General features: G+C 51.3%; 1 protein-coding gene across 5 annotated transcripts in view; it reads right to left on the reverse strand.

Annotated features, from left to right (window-relative positions):
* Pbp45 (proximal sequence element A Pbp45) overlaps window positions 1–23,202 on the reverse strand; it is a 98,778-nt gene that overhangs the window by 41,936 nt on the left and 33,640 nt on the right. For all 5 annotated transcript variants that reach the window (XM_069301489.1, XM_069301486.1, XM_069301488.1 and 2 more), the window contains exon 4: window positions 17,312–17,458. In XM_069301489.1, coding sequence (XP_069157590.1) covers window positions 17,312–17,458 — 147 coding nt within the window. The remainder of the gene's footprint in view (window positions 1–17,311; window positions 17,459–23,202) is intronic.

Consider the following 23,202-nt stretch of genomic DNA (forward strand, 5'->3'; position numbering starts at 1 on the left):
GTCCCAGGCAGGTTTGAACTCCTTAGCTAATGTCCCGGGCTAATATAACATACATTAGCCCGATAAGCTCCAGGGAGCCGTAGGGGCTCCCCACAGAAAGTGGGTATTGACAGAGCGGTCGTCAGAGCCGGTCACCGTCACCCGCGCTGACAGATGGGAGTTGCCACAAAGATATTATCACTTAATTATTTCTATGTCTCTAATTGATTTTTTCTTAGTTTTTTTGCAGTAATATTATTCAATAGTGTGTATGGTAATATATGTATATAATAAAAGTCGTGAATAATCGCTATACTCAAAAGTATGATGTGCATATTAGTGATTCAATTATTATGTTTATATAACAATAAACAAATAGTTTTGCTGCTATTACACTCTATACACAGGTTATATATAAGTATCTGCATGTTTTGTTCACCATAACGAACCACTAAGTTGGTATTGAGAGTCGAAAAGCAACGAGGAGGAGTTACCGCCACACACCAGCAACCACTCATTGCCACTCCCTCAACAACGCCTCTCTCGCCCACTTTTTCCTCCCACCATCCTGTTTTATATTTTATTCACAATATACAAACATTATATATAAGAAACTACATGTTTTGTTCACCACAAGTGTACAACTAAGCAGATATAGTTAGTTTAGGCACTAAGAGCCGTCGCTATACACACAGTCAGCTAGCAGCTGCCTCACTCACTAAGGCCACACACACTAAACTTTCTCCCCCAACAATACCGATTGTGGTGTTATGACACTATATACAGACGTTATATATAAGTATGTATATGTTTTGTTCATCACAACTGTACAGCTAAGCAGATATAGTTAGTTCAGGCACTAAGAATCGTCGCTATACACACAGTCAGCTAGCGGCTCCCTCACTCATTCAAGGTCACACGCACTAAACTTTCTCCCACAATAATACTGTTTGCAGTGTTATTACACTATATACCAGGGGTGGGACACTCTGGCACGCGTGCCAAACATGGCACGCCGATGACTTGTCTCTGGCACGCAAGAGCATAGGTTACCCTAAGCACAGATGCAAGCACATGTTACCCTAAGCACAGATAAAAAAAACCAGCGTTGAATGTAATGAAACGCCATTTTCTGGGTGAGACCCGGAGGCTCCCCGGAGCTTTACCGGCTGATATGCTAATGTCAGACTTTGGCATCAGTCATGTGTATGGAGTTCTAGGGCCTACCGGGGACCACGGCCAGAACCTGGCCCCCTCAGAGAGGCAAGGGGAGCAATGGCCTATAGAAGCCCCCGTGTGGTTGGAAGCATTCTATGTCTGCCATCGACCGGGTCAAGCATCCAGAAAGGTAAGCATTCCAAAACAAACCCCTATTCTGGTGAAAATTGCTACCTAAAGCCGAACTAGTGGATAGAACTCTTCAACAGAAAACAAGGAAACTAGTATGACGTCATACGTCACCGCGCCGCTGTCTGCGCAGCTCCCCTGTCCCCGGGAGGGGGAAGGGGGAGCCCCAGACCTCCCACGCCGGCTATCCACCCATCAGTTCTGAGGCTGGATGTCAAAACACGCGAAAAACCGCAGACCGGGAGGGAGGGAGGGTTGCCGGGGAGCCTCCGGGTCTCACCCAGAAAATGGCGTTTCATTACATTCAACGCTGGTTTTCTGGGGGGAGCTCTGTCGGCTCCCCGGAGCTAACTACCCACAGAGGAAGGTCAAAGGGACAGAACCGGGACGCGGACACCACGCAGCCCCCAAGGAGGCGAGACAACCGGCAGCAAACGCCAACCCAAGGCGCCACAGCCCCGAAAAGTCCCGGGAACAACGAGCAGCAAGGCCCCTGCACGAACACCAAAAATCCATGCCTGAAAGACTGCAAGGCCACGTCGCCCAGACGGCAGCGAGAGCAGCGAAGCCACGAACGCCACAGGCATGAGGGAAGAACACAGGCAGTTTAGCCGCAAGAACACGGCTGACCACCCGGGACACTATCACCCGCGAACCGGGAAGAACAGAACCGGATCAACGCAAAACGCGCTCCGGACCCAAACGCCGTGGCACGCAAACAACAGCTGAGGGCCGCCACTGAACACAAAAACGACACACCCCCGGCCCGACCAACGAAGCACCAACAACCCTGGACCCCTCCAGAACGCAGCAGCCCCACCCCGCGCCAGAAAAGATGGAGACTGCTGCCACCAAACAACCAAAACGCTAAAACCGAAGGAGCAAGAAAACTCAGCGACTCGACCCCCAGAGGCAAAGGCCAAAAGGAAAGAGCCGACGAAAAAACACACTGGAACCAAAGGGGCACTACCAACCGAGGAGAAGACAGAGCACGCTGACCAGAGACCAGGATGGTGCAAGCGGTGCACGAACAGGCCGGAGGTGAAACGACGCACAAGACAGCTGACTAACAGTGCAGAAGCAACACCAAGACCGAAAGCAAGCTGAAGCGGCTCCGCCCGCGCCGCACGAAAAGAGGCGACAGTATGTGGCAAGACGACGGCCCCCAACCCCCACCAGCAAACCAAGCCGAGAGTAAACCAAGCTAACAAGAGGAACCACCTAAGAAGGGACAGGAAGAGGAAGGACCGCCAAAATACTCCATAATGCCGCCAAGAGAAGCACGCAGGTGGGACACCTACCACGAAGCCATCCGACCACCAACCAGAGGCGAGACCGCGAGGCAGAACATAAGCAGCCCCAACAAGGCCCTTCCGAGCCCAGGAAAAGGCGGAGCCGCGGGAAGATCTCGGGCGCGACCACCGAAACCCAGGCGGCACAAGGAGATGGAACGTCTGCCGAACAGAAAAACTCCCCAAAGCATGCAAGCCCGCCAGGAGTTCAGAAACGACGGGTCCAACGCGAGACATCGCAAGACCCAAAAAAAAAAAAAAAAAAACGGCAGGGCAAGCTAGGAAACCAAAGAAGGCGGAAGGGTCGCCGCCAGAACAGTACCCGAACCAAGGGGTACGAACAACTGCAATAGACCGAGACAAAGAAGCACATCACAGGACACAGGCTGACAAACGCCTAAGAACACACTCAGAACATCCCTGCTGCAGAGGAGGCAGGAAGAAAGAGCAGAAGCACAAAAACCCCAGGAGAACAACCAGGGGTGGACAATCAGGCAGGGACAGAAAAACCCCCACGCAATCCCCAGGCACAAAACAGCAGCAAAGTGCCACTCCACAACCGGACACAGAAACAAGGACACGCCACCGTGAAACACGGTACCAATGCACACGTGCAGCAGCAGCAACAGGCACCACTGCAACATGTAAGTAGCAACTCCCTTCTGCAAAGGCAGAGAACGGAGCAGGCAGACCCCAGAGAGGGCCAACGGAGACACGACAAAACCCCGCAGGCCCAGAAACCTGCACCAGGCGACCGACGGCGGAGAAACCCCGCTCGATACCTGCTGGATGAGGTACTGGGAGCTCTTTTACACCCCAAGCCCGGCCCAAGGCCAGGCTAGACCGGCCAGAGGGTGGCCCACCAGGCAGCTGCTAGGAGCAGACGACCGGCCCACATACCCCCACAACCAGGACGGGCCGGAACTGCCATACGAAAACAGGCTAGTGCGCCCTGGAAGTCCACGGACGAACCAGCAAGAAGGCTTATGCTCGCAAGTAGGTCGTGTAACAAGCACAGACCTCTGATGGTAATACAGTGTTCCCCAAATGTGCCAATAGCACCACTGCACTCCACTGCAGTGGAGTGCAGTGGAGTGCACTCCACAAGTGCAGTGCACATCCCGCAAGTTCTACCAGATAGGCGGGACCCAAGAGCCAGAGCTCAAATCCTGCAAGCACAGCCAGGAGCCTAACCAGGTGAGTACAGAACCAACCCTACAACCCCCACACCTCACAACATTAAAAAAGGAGGGTCCCCTGAATGACTCCATCATGGGATGGACATGCACATGAGGGGGACAGGAAGGGTTGAAAAAGGGACAGTCACTGGTGTGCGAATGGTCTCAGTCGTACAAAAATATACCTAAATAAAGACAGGTATATAAACAACAACGCATCCAGCGCCCAGCCAATAGACGCCAGACCGCAGAAACTCACCTGGCGAATGGTGGCACGAACTTGACACGACTCAACCGTGCCCAGAAGAACCTGGGAGCACCACCAGGTGAAGACGCCAAAGCCGGACCCTGCTGGACCCGCAGGAGAGCAGGGAGAGGCGAACGAGGCGGTCCACACCCATGACACGGGGAAAACCGCGGTGTCCTCCCCACAACTGGGAACCAGGACACCCCCGGCGCGAAGGGGCACATACCGCAGCCAGGGAGAAGAACGAAAGGCGAAGCACTGTAGCAAAAAGGGCGCAAAACACCAGCACTGAAACACCGCCCAGACCAAAACAAACTCCACGGCGCATGCGCATAACACGCTGGCCGAACCGCACACCCTCTCTGCGGGAAGGCGCCAGCCAGGACTACTGCACGAGAAAAGTAGCCAAAAGAGGAAGCAGGAACAATATAACCGGCCAAAGAAGCAAAGAGCCCAAAAAGGAACCCAACCGGGCGACAAGGAGCCCAACCGGGCGACAAGGAGCCCAACCGGGCGACAAGCAGCCCAACCGGGCGACAAGCAGCCCAACCGGGCGACAAGCAGCCCAACAGGGCAACAAGCAGCCCAACAGGGCGACAAGCAGGCCAACAGGGCGACAAGTAGCCCAACAGGGCGACAAGGACGAGGAGCCGACAGACGTTCTAATAATGCGGAAGTAGCGAAAAACCTTCCCGTACCCTCGAGAACACAGAAGCCAACACTAGTCCCGAAGGCACACGAAGGCGCAGGCGCACCCGAGATCAGAAGTCACGCAGAACCCCATCGAACGGGGAAACATGACGAAAACACCGTCCCAAAAAGGGGTGGGAGGAAACATCCACCCACAGGACGGAACCAACCGACTCAAAGGCCAAGGAACCGAGCCTGGGGAGGGGCCGACGCCCAACAGCACGTATGGCGAGTGGGGAGGAAAGACCCCACTCCCCTTAACCACAAGCCCCGCCTAGAGGGGGATAAAAACCCCCACGGGGTCCAATGGGGCCAAGGCCCCCCCAAGTCAGCCCCTCCCCAGCCCCGGGAACCTACACGACAGGCCCCGGGGCCGAGCCGTTCCCCCAAAGCCCCGGCCGTACCAGAAAACCGGGGCAGCCGTGAAAACACTAAGGAAGGGAGCTCACTGGCAGACTCATACAACACGGCTGGAGGAACAGGCTCAAATGCCCCCGTCACTACCCCAGAAGGGGAATTCCCCGAGACTGCCCGAGTCTCAACACCATCAAAAACCCCGCCCCAACCTACAGACGGTAAGGAACCGGATGAGGCAGGAAGGGTGATCCAGGGGAAAGACAAGGGGGCGTGGATGGAACCGAAGCAACCAACACCCCCAAGTCCCAAAACGAACTACAATGGGGCAGCCCCGGGGCTCCCGAGGAGGAAACCACGAGAACGTTGCCACCACCAAGGCTCAAGTGCAACGCCCCTGCTGCCCGCACCCGCTTTGTTAGCACAACTGGGTAACCGAGCCACAACGAGCAACCAAACTCGCAGGACTCCGGGTCGAAGGTGTCACCGACCCCACAGGCAGCAGACGGAGGCAAAACAGAGTCACCCAGAGACAAAGGGTGAGAGCAACTCTCAAACTCGCTGGAAGCGAGGGGGGGACTCTGGGGTCACATCCATCGGACCCGCGCGCCCCCAGGGGTTTCCCAGGGTCCCGAGCGTTTACTATAAGAGGACTCGCGCTCAGGTAATCCCAGGCAGGGTACTGCTAACCGGCACCCAAAGCTACCAAACAACTTTCTAAGAGCTGAACCCCCGGGACGTGTACACTCACGGGGACCTAGCAGGGGGTACCACCAGAAATACTCAGAACACAAGGGACACAAGGGGCAAGAACGAAGGCAGACCCCCCCACCAGGTAGATAAACAAAAAGAAAAAGAAAACCCCGCAAGAGGACAGCGTACCCAAGCGGAACAGAGCCGGCCGCTATGATTGGTAAGACAAGCTGCACAGTACCCTGCGCCCCACCAGTGCAAAAACTGCCCCTTACTCTAAGGCGAACAAGGGAGACAGAACACCCGAGCACACAAAGAGCGGCCGAAAACCAAGCTGTAAACGGCCAAGCAGGGGCAGGACCCAAGGAACTTGTGGAAGGTGGCCCCAAGCCCCAAGGGCAGTACTTACAGGGCACCTAGGGAAGGGAACCCTTGGCGCATGCAGCCCGAGTACTGGAGAATCACTCCCGGCTCACGCACCACCTAGAAAACAGACACCACACTCTAGGTACAGTGCTGAAACAACCACTGGAGCCGGAACACATAACCGTTGCCTGTAGCATCAGCCGAAGAACTGATGGGTGGATAGCCGGCGTGGGAGGTCTGGGGCTCCCCCTTCCCCCTCCCGGGGAGGGGGGAGCTGCGCAGACAGCGGCGCGGTGACGTATGACGTCATACTAGTTTCCTTGTTTTCTGTTGAAGAGTTCTATCCACTAGTTCGGCTTTAGGTAGCAATTTTCACCAGAATAGGGGTTTGTTTTGGAATGCTTACCTTTCTGGATGCTTGACCCGGTCGATGGCAGACATAGAATGCTTTCAACCACACGAGGGCTTCTATAGGCCATTGCTCCCCTTGCCTCTCTGAGGGGGCCAGGTTCTGGCCGTGGTCCCCGGTAGGCCCTAGAACTCCATACACATGACTGATGCCAAAGTCTGACATTAGCATATCAGCCGGTAAAGCTCCGGGGAGCCGACGGGGCTCCCCCAGAAAAAACTACTTTCCTTGGGGTATAAGCTTACATGCCATGACAGTATATGTACGTCCTGGTGGTGAAGAGGTTTAAGCTCTACGAAGCTAAAGAGGTCTCAAGAAAAAGAAGTTGATCTTGTTGCCATAGTTACCTTCTTTTTTTACGTCATCGATCATGCCGATGAATGATGATTCCCCTCTATTTACTTTGGCTCATATTTTATGTAATAAGCCTTTCTAACCTAAAGGCTGCACCCTTTTAGTGATGCAAACAGTTACCAAGGTTGTTAATTACATTTGTGGTCGGCCTTTAAATAAAAGACAATTTCAAACTCTACTGGATGAGGTAGAATCTATGTATAAAGGACTGAAAATGTACAACCATGTTCGTTGGCTTAGCAGAGGCTTGGTTCTCAAACGATTTATTGAATGTTTAGATGAGATAAAGTTCTATTTGAACGACCAACAAGTGTCATACCAGGAATTTTCTGACATCGTGTGGGTTTGTAAACTGATGTTTTTTGCAGATTTTTGTGAACATTTAAATGAATTGAATATTAAGTTACAGGGCTCTGGTAAGACACTTGATGTTATGTTTTGTTACATAAAAGCTTTTGAAATGAAGCTTAAAGTTTTTAAGAGGGATGTAGATAATGAGAGATTTAGATACTTTCCAAACCTAAAGAGGTACATCAGTGATCTAAAAGATGACAGAACAGACCACAAATGTCTTCAAAAGCTGTTTGTAAACATTATCGAGTCAACAGTTTGGCAGTTCTCTACAAGATTTGCCAAATTCAAAGAACTGGAAGACACAGTAAAGTTCATCAAGTTTCCAGACAGCATCAAAATGGATGAACTTAACTTGCAAATGTTTTCATGGATAAACATGGATGATTTTGAGATGCAGTTGATTGAATTTCAGAGTAGCTCAATTTGGAAGCAGAAATTTGTTGACCTTAGAGTTGACTTGGAAAATATTGAAAGAGAGAGATTAGAGATGAAAGTAGCAAAGAGAAATGCGGAAAACGAAGTACTGTATTAACACTTTCGCGCTTTAGATTAGAGATAACTCGTCGCCGTTTTTTCTTACGATTCCGCATAACAGCCTACTTTTCTCGTCCATCGAAAAAATATTTCTATAAATTCCATTTTTTAACCGAAATGGATGGGGATACTCTCAGATTTTTCTCCATGAAATTCCCGTTCTCCCTCACCGAACACATGGCATCTCGGCCTACCCGGTCACGTGGTATACCACATGTTCCCGACATAGATGCCAGCGCAGCTCCTCCTGCTGACGCGGCAGTTTCAACACCCGGCCCATCTGGTGCGAGGCGTCCTCTGTTCACCTCAACACCTCAAGCCCACTCATCAACCACAAATTTTGAAATGGACATCGAGGACATAGAACCACTTGATGTTTCTGATTTCATAGAAGATTCTACTACAAGTTTGGTGGTTCCTGTAGAAGACAATATTCCTCCAGTGCATCCAAGAAATACAAGAATTATAGATTCAGAACAACGTCTCAACTACAAGTTGACGCATGAACTCGTGCACTTGGCTAAAAAAAGAAGATGCCGTGTTTGTTTCAAGTCTGGCAAAAGGAGGGACGTGATATATGGATGTAAAGCTTGTGATGTGGCACTGTGCGCTGCGCCTTGCTACACAAGGTACCACCGAAGAAAGATATTTTGGGTGGAGAAAAAATAACCACCGGCAACAGCTTCACTCCACCTAAGAAACATCAGATGAGCAACTTCAGGATCAGAAGCCTGAAGATGATGGAGTGAAGAAAAAATGCTCAACTGTTGATCTTCAATCAACATAGACAGGGTAAGTACACCTATTTGGAATTTTTTATCATCTATAAGAAGTTATATTATATACGTTTTGTAGAGAATTTATTTGCGAATTTTTTGGTACCAGAATGAATATTATATCACATAAACTTCTATGAGTAAAAAAAAAAAAACACAAAGTATGTTTGGGGGTGTGGCGGGTGTGGCTCTGGGTGTGGCGGTCGTGTGGCAGTGGGTTCCCTTTAGCCGTTGATATATCCAACACGTGGGAAATATTTGTATGTGTTATGTATATGTCTGTGTAGGGAATTTTACTGCGATCACTGTCATACAAATTATAAAATGTTTCAACAAGTATAAACATGACAAACATCAAACGAACGAAAACAATGCGTTCGTTTCTGCCGCGAACGCATACTGAGCGACGTGGTTCTATATTTGGCGCTTCTCTTACACATGCTTTGTACAAATGTTATACATTTCATCTTATAGAAAATTTTATTGCGAACACATTGGTATAAAAAAGAAATACGTACATAGAAAAGTAGGGTCAGGAAACGTATAAATGTATAAACTTTCCAAGCATGATTTCCCCCGTGTTTTCGCCAGTGCGCTCGCGGCTAACTACTCTCCACTTCACACACTCTTGCGGGTGGGCAATTACCTATATTAAACATTCATATGCATATGTCCGTGTAGAGAATTTGATTGCGATTCCAATGATACCAAAATTAGCTATGTAGGACAACTGTAGGCTTCGCAACCATTAAGAGAGTGGAAACATTTTGTTGCTGTTTGGCGCTCTCGGCGAGTGATCTGCATAGTTTTTTATTTGGTGTTGATACTCCTTATGCTTGGGCGGCATTTTATAGGTATGTTCTTATAGACAATTTCATTGCAAACACAGTGATACCAAATTTAAATACGTGCGCCTTCAATTATTGTCAGGACAGTCAAAAGAGTGTGCACTTTTTCGGTCTTACCGCATAGGCGCGCGAAGTGCCGAAAGCATCTGGGGTATTGATTTTTTTTGAGCGCCGAGAGCGCGAAAGTGTTAAGGACTTGGAATACTATTCCAGAAAATTATGTTTGTTTAAAAAACCTTGCAACAGCATTGCTAACCATGTTTTCGTCTACATATGCTTGCGAATCTTTGTTCTCAATTATGAACTTTAAGTCTCGTAACAGGAGTAGCATGACAGATGAAACTAGCGCTGCATGCATATCTCTCAATGTTACTAAATATAAACCCGATGTAAAATCTCTGTCATCAGTTATGCAGCAGCAGAAATCTCACTGACAGTATATAAAAGGAGTCAACAAGATTTTTATCTGTTGTATTCTATTAGTCACAAAAGCTTAAAGGCTGTTGAAATGTACTTCTGAAAGTTAAATAAAAAAAAATTCTGTTTTTTTTATACTGTTTTACTGCACTGAGGTAATTTATCATTTTTTCGTTTAAAAAGTTATTAAGAGATACCAAATATGTTCTAAAAAAATGGTTGGCACGTGGAAAAAGTTTGTGTCAGAGACTTGGCTGATTTTGGCACGCACTCTCAAAAAGGTTGCCCACCCCTGCTATATACACATATTATATACAATTATCTACATGTTGTATGCACCGTAACTGTACATCTAAGCTTGTAGTGCGCCCAAAGAGCATAGTGGCCACCCTCTAAACAGCTAGACAAATCATGCAGACGACGTCACCTCCGTCACCCATATGGCTCCTCCCAGCATAATCCTTTTGCTGTTATTACACTAATACACACATTATATATAAGTATCTACATTTGTGTTCACCATAGAGAACCAATGACCTGGTATAGTGAATGCAGACAATAACAGGTGGCCACACAGTCAGTAAACGATGCTGTCTCCCTCCGTCTCTCAGCATCACTCCTCCCACAGCACTAATTATTACAACAATCCTGCTATTATCACAACCCTGGTTATTTATATCAGTCAGGGGTCATCTGTAATATTGGCATCGCTAAATAATAGCAATTATATATTTATTTTGACATTTTTCGGCGATGCTGTGGTCACAAGCTGAACAGCAATGCTGTTCGCTCATGCTGCGTGCGCCAGCCTTGGTTGCTCCAACAGTACTGTGCCTCTCACACCTGAGAATATTGCCCACAATTTAAAAAAACCAGCGTTGAATGTAATGAAACGCCATTTTCTGGGTGAGTCCCGGAGGCTCCCCGGAGCTATCCATGGCTGATATGGATACCCTAACTATTTTGCAACAGTCGATGTTATCTTGAGGTTATCTTGAGATGATTTCGGGGCTTTTTAGTGTCCCGCGGCCCGGTCTTCAACCAGGCCTCCACCCCCAGGAAGCAGCCCGTGACAGCTGACTAACACCCAAGTACCTATTTTACTGCTAGGTAACAGGGGCATAGGGTGAAAGAAACTCTGCCCATTGTTTCACACCGGCGCCTGGGATCAAACCCAGGACCACAGGATCACAAATCCAGCGTGCTGTCTGCTCGGCCGACCGGCTCCCCGTGGATGTGGACCGGATGTGGGTGGAGTTCTAGGCCTACCGGGGACCACGAGCCAGAACCTGGCCCCCTCAGAGAGGCACGGGGAGCAATGGCCCATAGAAATCCACATGTGATTTGGAGCATTCTATATCTGTCATCGACCGGGACAGGCACCCAGAAAGGTAAGTGCCACAAAACAAACCCCTATTCTGGTTAACAACAAAAATCGACAAACGAGTGGACAGAACTCCCCCAGGAAAACGAACTAACAAGCATGACGTCACGCGAGCCGCACCGCATGTCTGCACAGCTCCCTCCTCCCCGGGAGGGGGAAGAGGGAGCCCCAGACCCCCGCGCCGGCGATCCCCGCCCCAGTTCTGAGGTTGGATATCAAAACCGCGAAAAAACCCCGCCGACCGGAGGGCGGGAGGGTGCCGGGGAGCCTCCGGGACTCACCCAGAAAATGGCATTTCATTACATTCAACGCTGGTTTTCTGGGGGAAGCCCCTACGGCTCCCCGGAGCTACCTCACCAAAGACTACCTAAGAAAACAAGGGGATATACCCAGGAGGCGGTCGGTGAATCACTCCACAACACGAAGTCAAGACAACAACCCAAGGCATATCATTCGCCAGAAAAAAGGGAGAACGGCCGCAGACGAAGAAACCTATGACCACAACCATAGGAGCCAAAAACCACTGCGCCTGAGAAGAGCAAGAAGCTCTGCCACACGACCCCCAGAGGCGAATGCCAACACAAAGAAAACCGAGGCAAAGCAAACCTGACCCCAAGGAGCCACAACCACCAAGGAGAAGAAAAACAGGAGAGCACCCTGTCCAAAGACTAGGACGACACAGGCAGTGCATAAGCAGGCCAGAGGTGTAACAACGCATGATACAACCTGCGAAACGGCGCAGAAGGAATATCGATACCGAAAGCTAGCAGCAGAAACCAAGGTGCCAGACCCAGGAACGGCCCCAAGCGCCTCTACATCCTCCGCAAGCCAATCCTATGACAGCCCCAAGAGGGAAAAGAAAACGCAGGACCAAAACGAAAATGCCACAAGTGTGCAAGACCACCTCCACAAGTGCAGCTGACAGGGAAGGAACTCGCGTAAGGAGCCACCCCGCACCAACATCTCGCAGAAGGGCAGGAGTGAAAAGACTCATTAGGAGGAGCAAAATCGCTCCCAGGAAAACTAGTAGCGCTGAGGCAGTGTGAAAAGAAGAGATATTCACAAAAGAACAAAAAGGCCAACACCCAGAAGCTGCCGGGAAGAGGACCCACAAACCCTAGAAAGGACCAGAGGGAAGCTCAACCGAATGACGACAGACGCACCAGAAAACGGGAAGGAGCAAAACCGTCCCGAACCTTCGAGAACAAAAAGAAGCAAACACAAAGGACGAAGGCCCCCAAAACCCCGTCGCACCCGAGACCAAAAGTCATGCAGAAACCCCAAGAAGAGGGGGACATGACGGAAGAAGGTCCCGTCCCGGAAAAAAGGGGCGAAGATCGTAGAAAAGCACCCACCGACAGGACGGAAACAACAGGCACAACGGACAAGGAAACCGAGCCCAGGGAGGGGCCGACGCCCACAAAGCACGTGCGGAGAGGGGGAACGAAAAACCCCACACCACAAAACTGCAAGTCCCCCCCAGAGGGGTAGAAACACCCCGGCGGGGACCAACGGGGCCTGAGGCCCCTCACGTGAGCCCCACCCCAGCCCCGGGAACCCACCCTGCAGGCCCCGAGGCCGAGCTGTCCCCTCAAAGCCCCAGCATCAAGAAAAACCCCGGGGCAGCCATGAAAAACACGAAGGAAGGGAGCGCACAAGGCTCTGGAACGTGAACCGAAACCGGAGGACAGGCGAGGGGCGAGACGAAGACCCCAAGCTCATCCTCAGCCAGCACAATGAGGCGAGGACAAGACAGTGAAACCAAGGAACATGGAAAAACCAGGCCCAGCACAGCAAGACCAGCAAGGAAGGAGAGCCCCAGAGGGAGCATGGAAGGGCCAAACATAACGCCACAACCAACCCCGACATGCAGCAGCAGTACCAAAACCACAGCAAAACGTCACCACACTCCCCGAGGAAGCGACAGAGAAGATAGATAAATCGTACATGAGTGGCACACAAAGGGACACAGGCGGAAACCGAGCACCCAACTGAGCCACAGGGACGGTAGAAGAAACGTGTGCAGTGTAACAGGCAATCAAAGGAACACATTAGGTAGCCCAACATGGGCTGACCCCATACACCGCCCCAAGAGCAGAGATGAGAGTGCCCAAGAAGCACAGAATCCGCCCGACAGGCAAACGACAGGGAAGAGGCGGAAACAAAGAGCCAGAACCCAACCTGCAAGCACAAGGAGGCGAACACAAAACCTCCGACACAGGAAAACTTACTACCAAACAGGCACCCCCACCGTTGCACTGCGGAACAAGGTGGAGGCGGGGCCCCGAACTCAAGCAAGGTTAGACAAGCATAGGAGAGGGGCAGGAGGAGTACAGGCAGGAACCGCCTCGGAAGGGACAAGAGGCCACCCGCAGACACCCGTGAACCGAGGAAGGAATCAGGTGGAGAGAACAAGAGCTGCCCAGTATGGGCTAATAGCCCTGCAGTAGGCACCTCGGGTGATACGGTCCACGTTCTCAAGTACGTATGTACACCCATTCCTACTCCCAAAAACAAAACAGCATCAGGACGAAGGAGACGCCAAAACCGCACCAACTCACCTGCAGAACATAGGCCCTGAAGGGCTATGACGCAAGCGTTTGAGTCCGTATCCGCCGGAGGCGGCCAGTGCACCCATGCTGGAGAGGAGGGGAGCAGCGAAGGAGGCTCCCCACCCTAGAACGCAGGGAAAAACCTTCTGATTTCCCCACAGCGGCACCCCAGAACACCCCCAAAGCAACGGGGCACGGATTGGATTTAGAAAAGAGCGAGAGGCAAAGCCCCCCCCCCCCCCCCCCCCCCCGAGAGAATTGGAAGCAGAACACGTGTGCACACCGCCCGGAACCAAAACAAACTCCCACGGCGCATGCGCAGGACGCGAAAGAAAGTAGCCCAACAAGGCGAGAAGTAGCCCAACCAGGCGCGAAGTAGCCCAACAAGGCGAGAAGGAGCCCAATAAAGCGAGAAGTAGCCCAACAAGGCAAGAAGTAGCCCAACCGGCTACAAGGAGCCCAAACGGCCACAAAGGAGCCCAAACGGCCACAAAGGAGCCCAAACGGCCACAAAGGAGCCCAAACGGCCACAAAGGAGCCCAAACGGCCACAAAGGAGCCCAAACGGCAACAAGGAGCCCAAACGGCAACAAGGAGCCCAAACTGCTACAAGGAGCCCAAACGGCTACAAGGAGCCCAAACGGCTACAAGGAGCCCAACCTGTCCAGAACAGAAGGAACCAGTATGGAGGCAAACTCCGGGACACGCAGGAGGAAGCCGCAAAGGCCAACCGCACCGCAGGCGAAGAGATGTGGTTAGCCGAAAACCTCCTGAAGACGGAACCGAAGAAACCACAGGGACACGGAACCGAACCCAGGGAGGAGCAGAACCCAAGCCCAAATCGTACGCAGAGGGGGGAAAGAAAACCCCACTCCTCACAACAGTAAGCCCCGCTCAGAAGGACGGAAATCCAGGCGGGGCACAATGGAGCCCAAGGCCCCCAAGGCCGCTCCTCCCCAACCCCAGGAGCCTCTGCACCAGGCCCCGGGGCCGAGTCGACCTCCAAAGCCCCGGCCTCACAAGAAAAAGCCGGGGCAGCCGAGAGAGCTGAAAGAGAAGGGGCCCACTGGTCAGACCCCGGAGCATCGGCCGGAGGAACAGACTCGAATGCCTTCGCAGCTACCCCGGACGGGGCAACCCCCGAAACCGCCCAAGTCTCAGAACCTCTAACCCCGCCCCGACCCCGAAGCCTGCAGATGCGTAGGGGCCGGAAGCAGGAGGGGGAAAAACAAGGGGGGCGTGGAAGGAACCAAGGCCGAAGCGACCAAAACCCCCCAAGTCTGGGTCCCTACACAAGCGGGGCAGCATCGGGGCGTCCGGGGAAGCGACAAACCTGAGCGCGTTGCAACATCCTACCCTGCAACACGCGAGCTGCCTGCACCCACGGGAATTCATCGGTAGACTGGGTGAATGGAGTCACGAACAAGCAACAAAGCTCGCAGGACTCAAGGGTCGAATGTGTCACCGACCCAACAGGCAGCATGACGGAGGCAAAAACAAGGAGAGTCACCCTGAGACAAAGGGACAGAGCAACCCTCAACTCGCACAAAGCGAGAGGGGATGCAAGGGTCTCCACTACCGGACCCGAGAGCCCCCAGGGGGTTTCCCAAGGCCCCTAGACTGGGTCTGCTAAGGGTTATCCCAGGCAGGGCACTGCTAACCGGCGCCCCAAACTACCAAACAAACTGCTAAAGCTGAACCCACGGGACGTGTCCACCCGTGAGGGCGAAGCAGGGGGTGCCACCACACAAACGAACCTAATATAAGGGGGGGGGAACCCCCAAGGCAGACCCCCCTACCAGGCAAAAACTAATATAAAAGAAAAAGCCACACAAGTGGACAACGTACCCAGAGGGAACAGAGCCCCACCAGTGCTATAACTACCACTTACCCCAAGGTAAACAAGGGAGTGAAACCCCCAAACCCTCGGGGCGGCCAAACACCAAGCAGCGAAAAGCCAACAGAGGTAGACCCAAGGTGACCTGTGGAAGGCATCCCCAAGCCCCAAGGGCAGTACTTACAGGGCACTCAGGGAAGGTTACCCTAAGCACATGCAGCCAGAGTACCTGAGAATACTACTCCCAGCTCACACGACCACCGTAAGAGCAGCACTGCAAACAAGTCACAGCACTGAAACAAGACTGGAGCTGGAGCCACACGACCGTGCATGATCCCATCAGCCGAGGAACTGGGGCGGGGATCGCCGGCGCGGGAGTCTGGGGCTCCCCCTTCCCCCTCCCGGGGAGGGGGGAGCTGTGCAGACATGCGGCGCGGCTCGTGTGACGTCATGCTTGTTAGTTCGTTTTCCTGGGGGAGTTCTGTCCACTCGTTTGTTGATTTTTGTTGTTAACCAGAATAGGGGTTTGTTTTGTGGCGCTTACCTGGGTGCCTGTCCCGGTCGATGGCAGATATAGAATGCTCCAAATCACATGTGCATTTCTATGGGCCATTGCACCCCGTGCCTCTCTGAGGGGGCCAGGTTCTGGCTCGTGGTCCCCGGTAGGCCTAGAACTCCACCCACATCGACTGATGCAAAATAGTTAGGGTATTCATATCAGCTATGGATAGCTCCGGGGAGCCGTAGGGGCTCCCCCCAGAAAGAAAATGGAGTCTGATTACAAGAGCCCTGAGGAAGCTAATGTGAACCCCGTGTAGCCGCGGGCCATTTGAATCGGGCTTGGCACCCTATGGCATATATATACGCCATGCACACAGTGGGACATGTTACTCAGGGCGTATATATACACCATGCGCAGTTTAAGGGTTAAAACATCTTGGAAAATTATAGAGACCATAAGATGGGATCGAGTCTGTACCCCTGGATTCTCCAGGCACAGATACTACTGACTGAACCATGGGTGTAGCAGTGCAAGTGCCTGGAGACTCCAGACATGCAAGTTGGATCTCATCGCATGACCTCAATATTGTCTTATAGATACAGTATATCACATTCTTGCGATATCATTGCCTGAAACGCCCTGCATATTGGTGGCTTTGCAAGAATCACTTAATCAATAATGTGTGTGTACTCACACCCATGTACCTTCTTGTATATACATATACAAATATAAATTAAAATATACATACAGTATATAAATAAATAAAACCATCTCGACTCTTATCCTTTCTTCAAAACAATTAATACAGTATTTGTATACAGTACTTGTGTAGGCACTCAAGATTGCCAGTAATCACATCTGCTACTCCTTCAAAACTACAGATTACCTCTATAATGATATTTATACACAGTTCAGTACCCCCTCTAACAAGACTGCAAGAACCCCATGGCCTTAGAGAAGAAAATAAAGAGCAAATCTTTCTCATTTGTCTCTGAATTTGAATGATTAATTTCTTCTAGCACCCCTTTTTATTTTTTTTAGTTTATTTAATTAGACGAGAAGGTTACATACTAAATGGCATATTATATACAAATATGACACAGATTACATATCGTAGATCTCCGGTTCTTCAGATCAGATCTGTATTAAGAAGATTGTGAAATGCAAACTTACACTGACAACCAAAATCAATATTTTACCTGAAGGGGTGCTTATAGTAGAGACCATAAATGGTATAGAGTGCTCCAATCCTCCACTTGAAACTGTGTGGAGGAACCAAGAACCTTTTGGTCAGCAATGCAACTTCTTCTGAAAACTCTAGCAGCTCTTTGAAGTTCTGACGACCCCTGTTGCAGAGACAAAATTTGTTATATAGAACTACATTACAACTATTCATATTGTAAACAAAAAATCAGCGTTGAATATAATGAAAAGCCATTTTCTGGGCGAGACCCGGAGGCTCCCCAGAGCTTACTAGGCTGATATGCTAATGTCAGACTTTGGCATCAGTCATGTGTATTGAGTTCTGTGGGCCTACCGGGGACCACGAGCCAGAACCTGGCGCCCTCAGAGAGGCATAGGGAGCAATGGCCAATAGAAATCCCCGTGTGGTTGGAAGCATTCTATGTCTGCCATCGACCAGGTCAGGCACCCAGAAAGGTAAGCATCCCAAAAAAAAACCCTATTCTGGTGAAAATATTGCTACCAATAGCCAGACAAGTGGATAGAACGCCCCCTAAAAGAAACGAGCAAATGAGCATGACATCACCTCCGGAAGGCAGCAGACTCATTCTTTTCCAGAAAAGAAAAAGACGGCTGAAGACACGACCAAAAGAGCAAAAACCCCTCCGCCGGAGAAGAGCATGAAGCTCCGCCACATGACCCCAAGAGGCTAATGCCAACAGAAAAAAAAGAGCCTTAGCAAAACAATCCTGAACCGAAGGGGCCACAACAAACCGAGGAGATGAAAAATAAGAGCACCCAGTCCAAAGACCAGGATGGCTCAGGCGGCGCATGAGCAGGCCAGAGGTGAAACAACGCATGAGACAGTTTGCGAAATGGTGCAGAAGTAACATCAATACCGAAAGCAAGCTGCAGCGGCTCTGCCAGCGCCGCACGATACGAGGCGACAGTGTTAGGCATAAGATGATGGTCCTAGAACAACCAAGAGAGAAAGGACAACACCACCCGAACCGAAAGAGAACAGCAACGACGAAAGGACAAAAAGAACCAGAAACAACAAACCGAGGAGAAGAAAGAAGAGAGAGCACTCTGTCCAAAGACCAGGACGGCTCCGGTAGCGCATGAGCAGGCCGGAGGTGAAACAATGCACGAGACAGCTTTCGAAATGGTGCAGATGTAACATCAATACCGAAAGCAAGCTGAAGCGGCTTCGCCAGCGCCACACAATACGAGGCGACAGTGTTAGGCGTATGGTGACGGTCCTGGAACAACCAAGAGAGAAAGGACAATACTGTAACCCCGCGATTATCCGGGATTCAAACATCCGGAAAACGCCCTTATACGGCCAAAATCGTGATCAGATAAAGTTATCACAATATCCGGGCAAAATGGCCACAGGAACCAGATAAAAGCTGGTTTGGCCGGATGAAAATTTGCCCAAACAGATGGCCAGATAAATTAATACCGTATTAATCCCGTCTGTGGCTCTAGACGCATGGTGGAGGAGGGGGTGGGGTGGGTGGGTGGTGTTTTGAGCGTCGGGAGGGACCACCTGGGTACAGGACTTACCATTAATTTTAGAACAATTAATCAAAGACAAAAACAAATGAAATAAGTACTAGTAATTATGTAATAACAAATAAATAAGTTTCCTAAAAGCAATGTGCACAGGCTGAAGTTTCCTTAAAAAATATTGAGTTTTTTCCTCCTTGCGGCCTACGTAACGTGCTATAGCTGCCCCACCCCAAGTGGACCCGTCCAACACTGGTCAACCCATGTGCGTCCATCCCTCGTGTTATACACAGTGCTGCGCCATTAATGAAATATTTTTTTAATTAACTTTTTTATTTTCATAGTAACTTTGAACATTTTTGGCCAAGACTATGTCTGGTAGCAGCATCAATCGTTCTGGAGGTGTTAAGAGGAAGAAAGTTGTCCTAACAATTAAAGACAAGTTACTGTTATACACCTCAACCAGTGCGGCGGCGTCAGTGCTGCGCCATTAGTGAAATATTTTTTAAATAACTTTTTTATTTCCATAGTAACATTAAACATTTTTGGCCAAGACTATGTCTGGTAGCAGCATCAATCGTTCTGAAGGTGTTAAAGAGGAAGAAGGTTGTCCTAGCAATTAAAGACAAGTTACGTGTTGTTCAACCAGTGAGGCGTCACAGGCAGCCAAACACTTTCAACAAGTGAGGCGCCTGTGCGCCTTCAACAAGTGAGGCACAAGCAAGCGCCTTCAGCAAGTGAGGCGTTACAGGCAAGCCAAGCGCCTTCAGCAAGTGAAGCACCACAGGCAAGCCAAGCACCTTCAACAAGTGAGGCACAAGCAAGCGCCTTCAACAAGTGAGGCGTTACAGGCAAGCCAAGCGCCTTCAACAAGTGAGGCGCCACAGGCAAGCCAAGCACCTTCAGCAAGTGAGGCGCAAGCAAGCGCCTTCAACAAGCGTGACGTCACAGGCAAGCCAAGCGGCTTCAATAAGTGAGGCGCAAGCGAGCGCCTTTAACAAGTGAGGTATCACAGGCAAGCCAAGCGCCTTCAACAAGTGAGGCCTCACAGGCAACCCAAACGCCTTCAACCAGTGAGGCTTCAGCAGCTGGCAGTCAAAACTAACTTTGCATAATGAACTGTACAGTAATTTTAAGTGTTAATTTTAGTGTTGTGTTAGTATAGGTTATGTAAATTGTTAAGAATTCTTAACTTCAAGATGTGTGGCATCAATCAAGAAGATGAACACCAACAAGGTAAGTTGAGGTTTCTAGTTGAATATTTAATAATTATATGTGGCAAGGCAATTCAAATTATGTTGTTTGTAGAATAAAAATAGTTGGAAATGGTCACTTTTGGACTCGTAGGTGAAAAAGTACCATTATCCGAAAAATGTGATAATCCAGCTGGGGGTCCTTCCCATATAGTCCGGATGATCGAGTGGAGACAGTACCACCCAAACAGAAAAGGAAGTACAACAACAAAGACACAAGAAGAAATGGAAGGACCACCAGGAAATTTCATACTGCCGCCGAGATGAAGCCCGCAGGTGGGACACTTATCAAGAAAGCCACCTGACCATCATAAAGATGATGATAAACTCGAGTCAAAAATACAATACACTAAGACTCGAGGAGAAGATCAAACTAGCCACGTGACGTTCTGGTCCGATCAGCTGGAAGAGGCGGAGCCGCGGGAAAACCTCCGGATTCGGACACCGAGTTAGCAGCACATGAAACCATGGCTGAGCCCGCCACCATGGAGCCAAGAGGACAACTCTCCCCTGGTAAGCCTCCAAGCAAGTCAGAACCTGGAGCAACAGCTGAACCAGGGGAAAGAGGTACAGGAACCCCCACCTCGACCAGTCCTGCCAAAAGGCATCGACCCCAATGGCCTGGCTGTCGGGAAAGGGCACCACATATTGGGAAAGGCACCGCAACCATGCCAACACAAAGAGGTCCACTTCAGGGCAACCGAATGTCTGGCAAAGCCAACTGAAGGAGTCAGCCAAGACGTTGGACACTCCATGCATACCTGGTTACCTGGTTGATGGGGTTCTGGGAGTTCTTCTACTCCCCAAGCCCGGCCCGAGGCCAGGCTTGACTTGTGAGAGTTTGGTCCACCAGGCTGTTGCTTGGAGCGGCCCGCAGGCCCACATACCCACCACAGCCCGGTTGGTCCGGCACTCCTTGGAGGAATAAATCTAGTTTCCTCTTGAATATGTCCACGGTTGTTCCGGCAATATTTCTTATGATTGCTGGGAGGACGTTGAACAACCGCGGACCTCTTATGTTTATACAGTGTTCTCTGATTGTGCCTATGGCACCTCTGTTCTTCACTGGTTCTATTCTACATGTGAACTGCCAGGAGAGCCAAACCCCGAGAACTCAGATGACGAGTCACCCGAAGAGACCAGCGCCAAAGAGCCAAGGACCGCATCGAACCCCCATGGATCAGACAATGAACCACCAGGGAGCAGTCCGAATGGAGCCGGAGCGTCGATCCGTGGGCGACCCGAAGCCTCTGATGAGCAAACCAGACCGCCGTGAACTCCCACACTGTGCTGTGGGCTCGACGGAAGGACAAACCCCACTGTCCCAGGCTGGCCTGGTGAGCACTGGTCACAAAGCCCCAGCTGAGAGACGATGCGTCTGTGAACACATCGAGTGAGGGCTCGGGTAGGCGCCAAAGCACTGAACTAAAAAAAAACGAAGAGGAAGCCGGCGACGCAGCAGCAGCGGACGCATGGCCCCCGGGGGTCCGAACCCAGCGATCGCGAGAGACGCGGAAGGGACGTCCCCGAAGGAACCAGAACAGTCAACGAAGCCAAACCCGACCCGGCGGGTAGACCATCATCGCGAAGTTCAGGCTCCCACACAGACCCTCGAACAACCGTCGGGTGACCCGGGAGCCCCCAAGGAATAGGCGCAAGCAGGACCACAGCCGCAGGAGAGACTCCGGAGGGAGAGACAAGGAAGCGGTCTGAGAGTCCCACACAAGACCCATTCATGTCCGAACCTGGGAGAGAACCAGATGGGACTTCCTCCAGACCACCAAGAACCCGAACCTGGCAAGCTGGGAAAGAACCAAATCCCTGGCTAGCAGACAACTGGACCAGATGGGAGCCAAAACCAGCCAGTCATCGAGGTAGGCCAACACCCGAACACCTAAGAGACGCAGACGGGCCACTACGACCCGCGTAAGGCATGTAAACACGTGACGTGCCAAGTTCAACCCGAATGGGAGACAACGAAAGCGGTAACCCTGACGCCCCACAACAAACCTGAGCCAGTCCCTGAACCCCAGATGAATCGGGATGTGCCAATAAGCGTCCCGGAGGTCCAGGGACACCATCCAGGCGCCTGGCTTCAACAGGAGTCGAACCTGGGACAGCGTAATAATCTGAAAGGAGGGGCAATGAACCCAGGGGTTCAGACGGGAGAAGTCCAGAATGAACCGCAGATCTGCACAGTCCCGTTTCAGTACTGGGATTAGACGGGAAACCCATCTGAGGGACGTTGTTGATTCGACCACGCCCAAGCAAACCCACTCCAAGATGACTCGACAGAGCGTAGGGGAAGAGGCCTGCCCCCGCCAGCCCCGAACCTCCCAAAGGAGGAGGGGCACCGCAGGCCGAGAGAAACTACCCAAAACGCACACAAATCGTGGGACCAAGCATGAGCAAACAGCGCAAGCCTCCCCCCAATCGCCCTGTCAATGGGGCCAACCGCAAAAAAGCCGGCGCCCCTTACGAGACCCAGAACCTTGCACAGAGTGACTACCACGCCGACCAGATAAAGGCAGGACCAAAGGCGGGACCAAACCCGAAGCTGACAACTGTGACCTACCACAACGAAAGGAACCCCAAGCCCTGGCACGACCATCCCCCCCTTGGACCCCCAGAGAACCAACAGGTCAGACATAGGCCGACAAGTAGCCGAAGCAGTCTGAATATACTGTGCCATGGCAGAATCCTCAAAAAGCAGAGGACAAAAAGGAGAAGTCATCCTAAGAGCCAGGGCCCAGGCCGATTCCAGGGAGGAGGCAAGCACAGCCTGCCAACACCCGAGCCGGGAAGCATAGAAGAAGGAAACTGCATCCTGCAGGATCGGTGCAAACAGCTTCAACAAGGCACCCTACAAACGGGCCGCCGAGCCCAAGGCACCGGACCCCCAAGGACGGCCCCGAGCGCCTCTACATCCTCCTTAAGCCAGTCCAAAGACAGCTCCAGGAGGGAAAGGAAACGCAAGGCCAAAAGGCCACGGGCGCGCATGTCCTCAGTAACCTGCGCAGTCGAGAGGGAGGGAACCTGTACATGGCACTGCACCACGCCCACATCCCAGGGAAGGGCAGGGGCAAACAAGCCCCGCTCAGAGGGTAGAAAACCCCAGATGGGGTCCAATGGGGCCCAAGGCC

This window comes from Procambarus clarkii, chromosome 45 (assembly GCF_040958095.1).
Source record: "Procambarus clarkii isolate CNS0578487 chromosome 45, FALCON_Pclarkii_2.0, whole genome shotgun sequence".
Taxonomy (NCBI): Eukaryota; Metazoa; Arthropoda; class Malacostraca; order Decapoda; family Cambaridae; genus Procambarus; species Procambarus clarkii.